This window comes from Euleptes europaea, chromosome 17, assembly GCF_029931775.1.
Source record: "Euleptes europaea isolate rEulEur1 chromosome 17, rEulEur1.hap1, whole genome shotgun sequence".
NCBI lineage: Eukaryota > Metazoa > Chordata > Lepidosauria > Squamata > Sphaerodactylidae > Euleptes > Euleptes europaea.
The window spans coordinates 49,585,264-49,598,363 of NC_079328.1; the positions used below are offsets into that span (position 1 = coordinate 49,585,264).

At 54.9% G+C, this 13,100-nt stretch overlaps 1 protein-coding gene across 1 annotated transcript in view; it reads left to right on the forward strand.

The window, feature by feature from the left end:
- ZFPM1 (zinc finger protein, FOG family member 1) overlaps positions 1-6,820 on the forward strand; it is a 103,831-nt gene extending 97,011 nt beyond the window's left edge. Inside the window, exons 7-10 of the mRNA XM_056862389.1 lie at positions 703-927; positions 2,822-2,917; positions 3,896-4,045; positions 4,521-6,820. Of these exons, the coding sequence (XP_056718367.1) occupies positions 703-927; positions 2,822-2,917; positions 3,896-4,045; positions 4,521-6,769 (2,720 nt within the window). The 3' untranslated portion in view covers positions 6,770-6,820. The remainder of the gene's footprint in view (positions 1-702; positions 928-2,821; positions 2,918-3,895; positions 4,046-4,520) is intronic.
- Positions 6,821-13,100: the final 6,280 nt, after the last annotated feature.

A 13,100-nucleotide genomic window follows, 5' to 3' on the forward strand; every position in this document is an offset into this window, starting at 1 on the left:
TGATGCCTCCTTAGCGATCATCAGAGGGAAGGGGGCATGGTATAGCCTGATCTCATAAGCTAAGCAGGGTCAGTACTGGGATGGGAGACCACCAAGGAAGGCTCTGCAGAGGAAGGCTGTGGCAAACCACCTCTGCTCCTCACTTACCTTGTCACCCTAAGTCGGTTGCAACTTGGCGGCGCTTATGTATGTACGTAACAGATCGTCCCAGTGTGGAAGCCAACGTCCTTCTGGCTGTCGCACTTGGGCTGGGGCAGAAAGAGAGAATTGTGGAGACGTAAAAGGGGGAGTCGCCTGGTCATGTCTTTTCCGGTGAAGCAGAAGGGGGCATGGCCAACACACATCTGTCAGCAATGCTGATTCTATGACCTTAAGCAGATGATGAGAGGGAGGGCATCTCGGCCAACATCTGGGCATGGATGAGGGGGTCACTGGGGGTATGGGGGGAGGTAGTTGTGAATTTCCTGCATTGAGCAGGGGTTGGACTAGATGACCCTGGTGGTCTCTTCCAACTCTATGATTCTATGACATCATGTTCAGTGATGTAACGGGCCTGGCCTGCGCATGGTCCTGTTGCCACAACAGCGTGTAGCCTAGTATGCAAATTACATAATTGACATGCAGAACACACCCTTTTACTACCACTTTCTTCTCATCGTACATTCCTGTTCTCTCCCCCCACCCCGTTTCCCTTCCTTCCAGAGGACGTTTTTCCTTGCAAAGACTGCGGCATTTGGTACCGCAGCGAACGGAACCTGCAGGCTCACCTCATGTACTACTGCGCCAGCCGCCAGAACATTGCGTCACCGGCGGTCGACGAGAAGCCCAAGGAGGCCTACCCCAACGAGCGCGTCTGCCCCTTTCCACAGTGCAAGAAAAGCTGCCCCAGCGCCAGCTCCCTGGAGATCCACATGCGCAGTCACAGTGGTACGAGGGGAGCAGGAGGCCAACCTGTCTTGGTCTCGGGATTTATTTATTGGGGAGGGGCCATGGTTCAGTGGTAGAAGGTCCCAGGTTCAATCCCCGGCATCTTGAGTTAAAGGGCTAGGCAAGTAGGTGATGTGAAAGACCTCCGCCTGAGACCCTGGAGAGCCGCTGCCGGTCTGAGTAGACAATACTGACTTTGATGGACTGAAGGGGGTCTGATTCTGTCTTAATTAAAGGCAGCTTCATGTGTTCATGTGTTATTTAATGTATTTATTTAAAACATTTTTATGCCACCTTTCCACCCTGCGTGAGAGCCAGCATGGTATAATGGTTAAGAGCGGTGGACTCTTCTGGAGAACCAGATCTGGGTGACCTTAGGCTAGTCACAATTCTCTCCGAGCTCTCTCAGCCCCACCTACTTCACAAGGTGTCTGTTGTGGGGAGAGGAAGGAAGGCAATTATAAACCGGTTTGAGACTCCAGGTAGAGAAAACCAGGGTATTAAAAACCAACTCTGTTTCTTCTTCAGTCAGGATCCACAAGGAGGTGGACATAAAAAACATTAAAACGTTTGAGCAATTAAACATATAGTTAAAATTATAAAATAATTCAGTTAAAAACACATAACAAACAACACTGGAAGAAGGGCCAGTGGCTGTTATTAAAGATATGCCAACCAAAACAAAACAGTCTTCACCTGCTGGCGAAAGACACTGATAGAGGGAGACAGACGAATCTCCCTGGGGAAAGGAGTTCCAAAGTTTTGTTGCCATGACTGAGAAGGCCTTTCTTGGGTTGCCACCTGTCTAGTTGCAGATGGTGGATGCAACCAAAGTGTAGCCTCCAAAGATAGAATCATAGAGTCGGAAGGGACCACCAGGGTCATCTAGTCCAACCCCCTGCACAGTGCAGGAAATGCACAACTACCTCCCCCCCCCACACCCCCAGTGACCCTTACTCCATGCCCAGAAGATGGCCAAGATGCCCTCCCTCTCATCATCTGCTAAAGATCATAGAATCAGCATTGCTGACCGATGGCCATCTAGCCTCTTCTTAAAAACCTCCAGGGAAGGAGAGCTCACCACCTCCCGAGGAAGCCTGTTCAACTGAGGAACCGCTCTAACCGACCGGAATGAATGGGTAGGTTCATATGGGTGGAGGTGGTCCTTAAGCTATGTTAGTCCCGGGCCGTACAGGGTTTTCAAGGTCAGTACCAGAACCTTGAAGTAAGAACATAAGAACATTAGAAAAGCCCTGCTGGATCAGACCAGACCCATCAAGTCCAGCAGTCTGTTCACACAGTAGCCAACCAGGTGCCTCCAGGAAGCCCACAAACAACCGCCGCAGCGCCATCCTGCCTATGTTCCACAGCACCTAATATATTCGGCATGCTCCTCTGATCATGAAGAGAATAGGTATGCATCATGACTAGCATCCATTTTAACTAGTAGCCATGAATGACCCTCTCCTCCTCCATGAACATGAGCTGGGAAGCAAATGGAAGCCAGTGTAGAAGGAGCAAGACTAGAGTGATGTGAACACATGAAGCTGCCTTCTACTGAATCAGACCCTTGGCCCATCAAAGTCAGTATTGTCTGCTCGGACTGGCAGCGGCTCTCCAGATCTTTCACATCACCTACTTGCCTAGTCCCTTCAACTGGAGATGGCGGGGATTGAATCTGGGACCTTCTGCATGCCAAGCAGAGGCTCTACAAACTGAGCCACAGCCCCTCCCTAGGAGCTGTGATCCCTACAATGGCCACTGTGGGCCCTTCCAGGTTTTGGGGTGGAGGAAGGTAGGAAGTCACGTTGCTGGTGGGTCGAGAAGGGCGGTTAGGGGGCCGAGAAAGTGCCCAGCCTCACCAGGGGCTCTTTGCTCCGGGCTTCTCTTTCAGGGGAGAGGCCTTTCGTCTGCCTGATCTGCCTCTCTGCCTTCACCACAAAAGCAAACTGTGAGCGCCACCTGAAGGTTCACACAGACACCCTAAACGGTAAGCCAAGTTCGCCTTTGGGGTCCAAGCAGGGGGTCTCGCAGGCGGGATGCCTGGCAGCGTTTATCAGCGACAGCGCTGTAGCATCAACGGGGATCACGGTGCTTCCCAAAAGGTGGCTGGCTGCCATTGAGCAGGGGAGTCGGGGCCTGGGTAGGTGGTGAGCGCTTGTGCAACTGGCCCAGGTGGGGAATGGGAGCACTGCTGTAGGTCCCCACAATGCGTCGGGCTCAGCCCCCCTCTTCATGTGTGATGTGTTGGCGTGCTGGCAACCCCTCACGCTTGCCCTCTGTGTTTCTCACCCCACCTCCAAGAGAGCCCACCTGCCTGAGAGAGCCAGCATGTTGTAGCGGGTAAGAGCGGTGGTAAGACAGCCTGTGAGGTAGGTGGGGCTTTGATCTGGAGAACCGGGTTTGATTCCCCACTCCTACACATGAGCGGCGGAGGCTAATCTGGTGAACTGGGTTTGTTTCCCCGCTCCTCCACATGAAGCCAGCTGGGTGACCTTGGGCTAGTCACGCTCTCTCAGCCCCACCTATCTCACAGGCTGTCTGTTGTGGGGAGGGGAAGGGAAGGTGATTGTCAGCCGGTTTGATTCTCCCTTAAGTGGTAGAGAAAGTCGGCATATAAAAAACCAACTTCTTCTTCCACATCTTGGAGACAGACCCATAGTTCAGTGATGGCTTTGCATGGCAGAATGTCCCAGCTCAGTCCTCGCCATCTGTGGAGAATAGGGTGGTGAGCTGCTAAGAATCGCTGGGGGTGCCTTTACAAAGGTTCCCTCTTCACTCCACCCAGCCCCAACCCAAGCCTCGTGTTAAAGGGCCCCAGGCAAGGGTTACGGGGGTCGGACTGTTGCCCCCGTGGCCCTGGGAAGAGCTGTCCTGGGACCCTACTCTGTGCAGTACTTGGGTCTGACTGGGTTTGAGGCGGCTCCCTCCGCTCACGCTCCGTGCTGAGTCTCCCCTGTGTCCACAGGAGTCTGCCACAGTTGCGGCTTCATCTCCACCACCCGAGACATCCTCTACAGCCACCTGGTCACCAATCACATGATTTGCCAGCCGGGCTCCAAGGGGGAGGTGTACTCCCCCGGTTCCTCAGTTCCTGCCACGAAAACTCTGCCCCCAGGTAAGTCATGTTCTCCAGCGCTTGAGAGATCAGGTGTGCGGGGACCGTCCATCTCGGCCCTTTCAGTCCAGGCATGCTTCGATTGGCAGCTCTGCAGTGTTCCTGCAGCTCAGAGCTGCCGGACGGAAACTCTCCGGACCCAGAAGGGAGATTGCTTAGAATCATAGAGTTGGAAAGGACCACCAGGTTCATCTAGTCCAACCCCCTGCACAATGCATGAACACACACACCCAGTGACCCTTACTCCATGCCCAGAAGATGGCCAAGATGCCCTCCCTCTTAAGGTCATAGAATCAGCATTGCTGACAGATGGCCATCTAGCCTCTGCTTAACAGCCTCCTGGGAAGGAGAGCTCACCACCTCCCGAGGAAGCCTTCTGAGGAACCGCTCTAACTGTTAGAAAATTCTTCCTAATGTCTAGACGGAAACTCTTGTTCAAGCCCGTCCTTTTCTGACTTCTCCTTTCTCCTTGCAGGTCTGAGCACGCCAGGCCCTGCTCCCACGCTCAAGTGCAGCTTCTGCGGCTACGTGGCTGACAGCTTGCCCGGCCTTCAACAACATGTGGTTTTGCACAGCGCCGCAGCAGCAATTCTGCCCGGCTCAGAGCCCAGCCCTGCCCCGAGCCAGCCAGAGACCCCTGTCAAGCTGGTTAAGGCACCCCCTGCCGAGGAAGCGGAGGATGGCTCCCCACAACAAGAAGGAAGTCCCTCAGCCTCTTCGAGCGATGCAGCCCCTTTGGTGCGGGTCAAGGAGGAGCCCCTGGATGACGGGGAGGGCCACAAACGAATCTCCCCAGTTGCTCCCGAGCCAGAACCAGATGCCGCCTCTCGAGCATCTTCTCCACACAGCCTGCCATCTGTGAGGGTGAAATCCGAGATGGCCAGCCCCACACCGGGGTCCAGCCCGGTGCCAAGCGAGCAGGGGTCGGGCACATCTGGAGGCACTATATTTCTGCCGCAATACGTGTTTGGCCACGAGGCCACGGTAGTTCCTCAAGCGTCGGAGATCTTGGCGAAGATGTCGGAGCTGGTGCATAGCCGACTGAAGCAGGGCCACACTGGGGTGCCCCCCGCCCTCTTCCCTGGCACCCCGGTGCCCAAGGGTGCCACCTGCTTCGAGTGCGAGATCACATTCAACAACATCAACAACTACTACGTCCACAAGCGGCTGTACTGCTCCAGCCGCCGCGTGTCGGAGGAGAGCCCACCTGGCCCCCGCAAGCTGAAAGCTGCTCCTCTGGCAACCCCGAAAGGCCCCCCCGCGCCCGGGGTGCGCCTCTCACCCCAGGCTCCTGGAGAGACTCAGGTGGTGCAGGAGGGGGAGACTGGGAGAGGCACCCCTCCACCCGCCGCAGAGATCAAGCAAGAGATCAAGGTGGAGGACAGGGTGATGAAGGCGAGCCCCTCCCCTGAGGCTGATGGTGCTGGGCGGATGACCGAGGACAGCCAGAGCCCGGGGGGCAGCTCCGTGGAGGAGCCGGACGAGGACCCCAGCCGGACCGTGTGCGAAGCCTGCAACATCCGCTTCAGCCGCCACGAGACGTACATGGTGCACAAACGCTACTACTGCGCCTCCCGCCACGACCCGCCCCTGCGCCGGAGCAGCGCCAGCAAAGCGCCCTTCCTGCCACAGCCAATCCGCACCCGTAAGCGCCGCAAGCTGTACGAGATCCACGCTGCCGCCAGCCAGCTGGGCAGCACCTCGGACGCCCCGCGCCCCGAGGCGCCCCCCGTGGTGCCGGCCCTTATCTCTGTGGTCAAAACCACCCCCTCGCCCAGCTCGAGCCCCGATGCCGAGGGGCCCATCGACCTGAGCAAGAAGCCCCGCCTGCACAGCGGGGGGGAGGTGCTGCCGGCCTCCCTCCTGCCCCTGGCAGACTACCACGAGTGCACCGCCTGCCGCATCAGCTTCCACAGCCTGGAGAGCTACCTGGCCCACAAGAAGTACTATTGCCCAGCCACGCCTTTGCAACCCAGCACGCTGGAACAGCTGCAGAAGATCAAGGGGGCCGTCCCGCCCCTCCTGAAGCCCCGGGGTAGCCCTGACCAGCTTAGCGAGGAGCACGAAGGGGTGCCGGTCAAAGTGGAGAAGGCAGCCACCTCCGTGAGCCCTGTGGCCCCGCCGGCCCCCTATCCCGGCATGGACTTGCTTCAGCAGCGCTACCTGGACGCCAAAGCCCTTCACCTCCACGCCGCTAAGGTGACCCTGGCCGTGTGCCCCTACTGCCCGCTGAACGGGGCGATCAAGGGGGACCTGGCGGAGCACTTCCGGAACGCCCATGGCCTCTTCGTCGCCAAAACCGTGCCCGGTGCCACTTTGATAGAAGCCACGCGGACGCTGGCCGAGAGCAGCTTGCTCCCCCTGCCTCCCACCGCCTCCCCGCCACAGCCCCTCCCTCGGTTGCGCAAGGACAGCTTCAACGGCAAAGAGGCCCCCGCCCCTTCAGTGTCCAATGGGAGCCCGCGGCCTACTGTCTCCCCCCAGCCCGTCCTCCCTGCCTCCCCTTCTGTCCCCTTGACCGTCTCCCCCCTGCCGGAGGCTGCCCCTCCTGGATATACGGACAAAAGCGTGCAGACCCCACCTGGCAAAGGCCCCCCTGCCCCCATTGCCAACGGCAACCACCGGTACTGCCGCCTGTGCAATATCAAATTCAGCAGCCTGTCAACTTTCATCGCCCATAAGAAGTATTACTGCTCTTCACACGCTGCCGAACACGTCAAATAGCACTTCACCTGCTCCTGGCTATGCCAGCGTGGAAGCCTGGCTCCCTGGAGCCACCGGCCCAGGTGGACTCCCCCGCAGCCTTGGGCCCAAAAACGTGGAAGGGTTGGCTTGCACTAGGGGTACACAAGGGGAGCCGGTTCTCCTGCTGGCGCCGGCAAGGGGCAGCCAAGCGGCGCGCAGAGCTGGGGGCGGGTTGACTGTCCCTCAGAGTCAGAGGGAGGAGGCAGTGAAATGCCCTCCTCCTAGCAAGGCTGCCGTCTGAGTGGGGAGGCACAGGGGCAAAAGCACCCACGCCACCCAAGGCCTAGTCAGATCGAAGGCTCTTTTGCCCCCTTTCCCATCTGGGGAGCGGCAGGGGGAAGCTGGCTGTGCTTCAGCTCAGCTTTGGGTGGGCCGTGGCCCCTCCTGGTTCAGCCTTCTGTGACCTGCGCCCCGTCAGTCTGGGTGTTCGAGAGCAGGCACGTTGCAGCCAGAAACCAGGGCAAATGGCCCTGGGTGCCACTGCCGAACGGGAGCCCCCCTTCCTCTTCTTTTTGCTAACACCCCTCCCAAAGTGGCTCCCGTTTTGCGGAGTGTCAGAGGCCCCCTCCTCCACTTTCCGTTTCCCCCACTGTCTGCCTTCGCAGGACAGGCCTGGCTCATGGGAACAGCTCTGCTTTTGCTTCTGGTGGGAACGCGGCTGCCGCACCTGGAGTTGGCCAGAGATTCTTTCACGGTGGAGACAATGGGCCGGGACAGAGTCACAGGCCACCAGAGGTGGGGGGTGGGTGGGTCAAAGGCAGCAGACGGAGTATAAGTGTTTTAAGAAATAAATAAAATAAGCAGGTTGGGCCGCAAACGGTGTACAGACCTGTCTGTTGTTCTGGAAGACTTAAGACCCAGATAATGCCACGTGGCACCGGTTAGTTCTGCTTCCCTGGACTTGTGCACTTAGCGGGGCTCTGTAAGACCCCCTGACTCGGGTTTCAGCCAGTCCCCAGCTCCTGCCCCCTCCCACTTGGAGAAGGGTTTCTCACGGGCAGTAGTTCAGTTTCCTCTTAGGATACCATCACGAAAGCTCACCTGGATTCCAGGGCCCAGACCCTGGCTCCAGAGGCTGACTCGGCGCCCCTTTGTGGGGGTGCAAGCAGGTGGCCTTTTCCTTCTTTTTCCTTTTCTTCCCCCCCCCCCTTTGGTCTGGTTGTCACTTTCTGCAGAGCAAGGGCTGGGGGTGGGGGGAGAGGCTGCATTGGGTGTGCATTACTGCCCTTCCCTTCCCAAATTGTTGTCCGGTGGGTTGATGTAGAATTGATGTGGACTGGAACAGAAATGCAAACAAGAGAGCACTGAAGAGGAGGACAAATTCTCCCCTCGGGAACTGTGTGTATAAGTGTGTACATAAATAAATGTCTACGGAATCTGAGCCTCTGGTCTGCCTTGGCATGCGCGTGGGGCGGGGCAGGGGGAAATGTTTGGGCGTGAAGCGAGGGGTTCTTTCTTGCCAGTGGCATTCTGGAAGTTGATTGTGTTGATTCAGCCATGCCGGAGAGTCATCAGCACGTCAGATTTCCCCTCCTGAGTCAGGTCCAGGGCCCGTCGAGTTAGCACCTTGCTTGGGTCTGATTAGATGTCTTGGGGAAAACCTACTAGCAGTGTGATGCAGTAGCTAAAAAGGCAAATGCGGTCTTTGGCCGCATCAGCAGAAGTATAGTGTCCAGATCACACAAAGTGATGGTATCGCTTTACTCTGCTCTAGTTAGACCTCACCTAGAGTACTGTGTTCAGTTTTGGACACCACAATTTAAGAAAGATGTAGACAAGCTGGAACGTGTCCAGAAAAGGGCAACAAAGATGGTGAGGGGTCTGGAGACCAAATCCTATGAGGAAAGGTTGAAGGAGCTGGGTATGTTTAGCCTGAAGAGGAGAAGACTGAGAGGGGATAGGATAACCATCTTCAAGTACTTGAAGAGCTGTCATAGAGAGGATGGTGCCGAGTTGTTTTCTGTTGCCCCAGAAGGTCGGACCAGAATCAACGGGTTGAAATTAAATCAAAAGAGTTTCCATCTAGACATGAGGAAGAACTTTCTAACAGTTTGAGAAGTTCCTCAGTGGAACAGGCTTCCTTGGGAGGTGGTGAGCTCTCCTTCCCTGGAGGTTTTTAAGCAGAGGCTAGATGGCCACCTGTCAGCAATGCTGATTCTATGACCTTAGGCAGATCGTGAGAGGGAGAGCATCATGGCCATCTTCTGGGCATGGAGTAAGGGTCACTGGGGGTATGGGAGGGAGGTAGTTGTGAATTTCCTGCATTGTGCAGTGGGTTGGGCTAGATGACCCTGGTGGTCCCTTCCAACTCTATGATTCTATGACCCACTGACAACATCCCTCCAATGCGGTCTATTCCCCAGCATCTAACAGTCTAAATCCAGATGTCCCATTCCGCTATCACAGTTAGTATCCAGGGATTGACTTATCCTCTATAAATGTGTCCAACCCCTTTTTAAAGCCATCTGCACCAGTGCCCATCACTACCTCAAGTGAGTACAAGTCAGCCGCCCATTGTGTGAAGTACAGCTTCCTTTTAACTGTTTTGAATCTACTACCAACCAGTTGCAGAGGTGGACCCTGAGTTCTTGTATTATGGGGTGGGGAGGGGGTAGTCAGAGAGTTGGCAGTCATAGGTAATCAGGGTATGACTCTTAATGAGATATTCAAGGGTCTTGGCAAGAATCAGCACGAAGGTTCCATCATGGTGGGATTGACTTATGGAGATGTTGGGGATTGAACCTGGGACCTTCTGTGTGCCAAGCAGATGCTCCCCCACTGAGCCACGGCTGTCATTAAAGCACCTTACAAATTCTGAGAACCATCAGAGGCAACTGTGTCTCTGTCCACACAAGGGTGCAAAGCCTTAGCTTTGCACCCTTGTGTGGACAGAGACACAGTTGCCTCTGATGGTTCTCAGAATTTGTAAGGTGCTTTAATGACAGCCGTGGCTCAGTGGGGGAGCATCTGCTTGGCACACAGAACGTCCCAGGTTCAATCCCCAACATCTCCAGTTAAAAGGCCCAGGCAATAGGTGAAGTGAAAGACCTCTCTATGAGACCCTGGAGAGCCGTTGCCAGTTGAACAGACAATACTGACCTTGATGGACTGATAGTTTGATAAGGCAGCTTCATGTATGTTCATGTAAGTTTGTTAGAGTGGAAGGAAGGCTGGAGAGTATGGCTGTTTAGCGGGACATGGGTGGTGGATTTCAAGGGGAGGAATATGTGGGAAGGGGTGCCGTTAGTATGGGATCACTCCAAAAACCAACAGGCAGTTAACAGGAAATCCCAAACCCACAAGAAGGGGGCATGCTGCCAATATCCAGCTGCTGAGGAATTCAGCATCCTTTGCAACACTAGTATTATATAGGTAAAAGGTTATTTTCGCTGTATTTGCTGGTCATGAACCGTAATAAATACCTTTGACTGACTATAGGTAAAAGGTTGGCAACATTGCTAGACATAAATTGCACATAGTAATATTGGTGGAGTGGGAAGTGTTCCAAGGAATCACTCGGGCTGCTGCGCATGCATACTCTCTCCTGGGTTGGATGCTTTCCAAGATAATTGTGAGCGTTGCATTCTGCCTATTACTGGCGGACGTCCATTCCGAAGAGAGCAAAGGCTTGCTAGTCTTGCTTGTAGTTTGCAGTTCTGGCCACAGGGTGGGGCCAAAGCACTGCTGGTGGCATCAAATGGTCCATTCCGGCGACCTCACTGGCAAAAGCAACCAAGTGGAGATGAATTTTCTGTATTAATTGGTTCTTGTAGGTTATCCGGGCTGTGTAACCGTGGTCTTGGAATTTTCTTTCCTGACTGTCCTTCAGTGTTACTACTCTGAAGATGCCTGCCACAGTTGCTGGCGAAACGTCAGGAAAGAAAATTCCAAGACCACGGTTACACAGCCCGGATAACCTACAAGAACCAATGAACTCTGACCGTGAAAGCCTTCGACAATATTTCTGTATTAACTTTTCATGAATACAGAGCTGAGCGCTAGAGAGCTTCACTGGAGCCATAATTCAGAGCCAGCGTGGTGTAGTGGTTAAGAGCAGTGGTTTGGAGCGGTGGACTCTGATCTGGAGAACCGGGTTCGATTCCCCACTTCTCCACATGAGTGGCGGAGGCTAATCTGGTGAACCGGGTTGGTTTCCCCACTCCTACACATGAAGCCAGCTGGGTGACCTTGGGGCAAGTTACAGTTCTATTAAGAGCTCTCTCAGCCCCACCTACCTCACAGGGTGTCTGTTGTGGGGAGGGGAAGGGAAGGAGATTGTAAGCCGGTTTGAGTCTCCCTTAAGTGGTAAGAGAAAGTCGGCATATAAAAACCAACTCTTCTTCTTCAAACACCAGAGCATCAGAAGTAAGAATAAAAGGACATTGGGCGTGTGTGGAGTGCCTTTGTATCCTAATGAGTTTGGGCAAAAGGTTTCCACAATATTCTCCTGCAGGCTTGAGCCATGGACTCTGCACTAGAAAAAGGGTTTTCTGGGGCTATGGCCGGGTTCTGGAGAAATCCAGGTGAGGATTGACACATAGGGAACATTGGGTCACAACGTTCCATATTACCGTTACTTTTCAGGGATGCTCTAGGCTGATCCTGCATTAAGCAGGGGGTTGGACTAGACTCTATGATTCTATGGAGCAGGAAGAAAGCACAGGAATTAAACTGCCATTGGCTACAATTCCACTCAACTTTTGGCAGCCATATCAGGTCTGGACTTTGGCTGGTTGCTGAGCAACACCTTGGCCTAGAGGCCTGGAGCAATGTTCTGGAAAAGTGTTGTACTGGAAGTTGGCTGTTGTACTAGTTGGCTGTTGCACCCATAGAACCTGCCAAGCGGCAGGAGCTTTTCTAGCTGACTGACTCTAAGGAAGGAAAGACACCCAAAGGAACGAGGACCAGCCCTGTTGAGTCTGCATCTACATGTATCTCCAAGGGCTTTGTACATCTGGGCCCAGAGCAAAGCACTTCGGGGGAGGACCTTTCCAAGAACCCGTGGCCAGCATCCAACTATGTGCCAAAGCATTATGGGCACTTAATTTTTCTTAAGAGGGGGTGGTGACTTTTGATGATTCCCTTCCCTTCCACAGTGCCGTTCCTGAGGCACCCAGAAACAACACTTGGGGGTTTTCAGTAGGCTGGAGTGGGAGGAGGAACTGGCAAAAATCACCACCCCCTCTGAAGAAAGCACCCTTGTGTCTTCAGAACTGTCTGTCTGGATTCCTTTGCCATCTCAAGGCACGTGCCCAGGAGTTGACTCTTGATTTGGGACCATTGCTCTTACCCAGCTTGGTAATTTTGATACTCTTGCATTCCCTCTTTCTGAAACTAGATCTGTTGGCTGCTTCTTCCACGCAGACCATGGCCCGGAGCATCCAGTTGCATGTGGCGCACATGGTGCTACAGTAGGCAGTGGTTCAAAGTGATACATTAAGCACAACGGCACAGGCTGGAAGCAAGGGCGGGCTGCTCGTTTCTGCTCTGAGACTGCTGGTAGCGCTGGACCTCCCCAGCAAGACCCAGCAAAACCTGTCCTCGGGCAAGGCAGATGCCAAGGAGCCTGAGAGACATCAACTACTTCAGCCGCGGGAGAAGGAGCAAGTCTGGGGTGGAGGAAATAAAGGATCTTCCTGGGTTTTTCCAGTGCAATGACCGAAGATGCCATTCCTGGTGCAGGGAGAGGAGAAAGGGCAGACTGGAGAGGAGCCCTGTGCTGGCCTGAAGATGGAGGAAGGCAATGGCTCCTTCTGTGGGGTGGGTTTTGTAGGGGCAACCTTTGTGCTGACTTCCCCGCACCCGTTGCTTCACTGCCTCTCTTTCTTACCCCTACTAGCCTCGGAGGTAAGCTGCACCGAAGGAATTCTGTTGCATCCCGCTGAATGTTTTTAAGGTTGCTATTCACGCCTCAGAATGGCTGTCAATGTCGGGGGTGTCTGGCTGAAGTGCAAATTGTATTGCTCCTGGTTCAAAGTACGACCCGAAGGCTCCATCAGTGGCCCTGTGATGGACAGGACCGTGGTTGCCAAGGCAACTGTAGAGCCGTGTTGCGGGCAAAGGGAGCTGAGAAGGAGCCAGCATAGGCTGGGGGGGGGGGCTTGCCACACCGGGCAGTTTGAGCCCCCGTGGGCTAGCCCACTTCCGTCTCACCCTCCTGCCCTGGAGCTCAGGAGGCCTGGGGGGGGGGTGTTCTCCGTTTTCTCCACGCGACAAGATGATGAGGGAGGTTAGGCAGAGGAAGACTGACCGGCCCCAAATCGCCCAGCAAGCTGTGTGGGTTGGCTGGGGATTGGGGCCCAGGGTTACC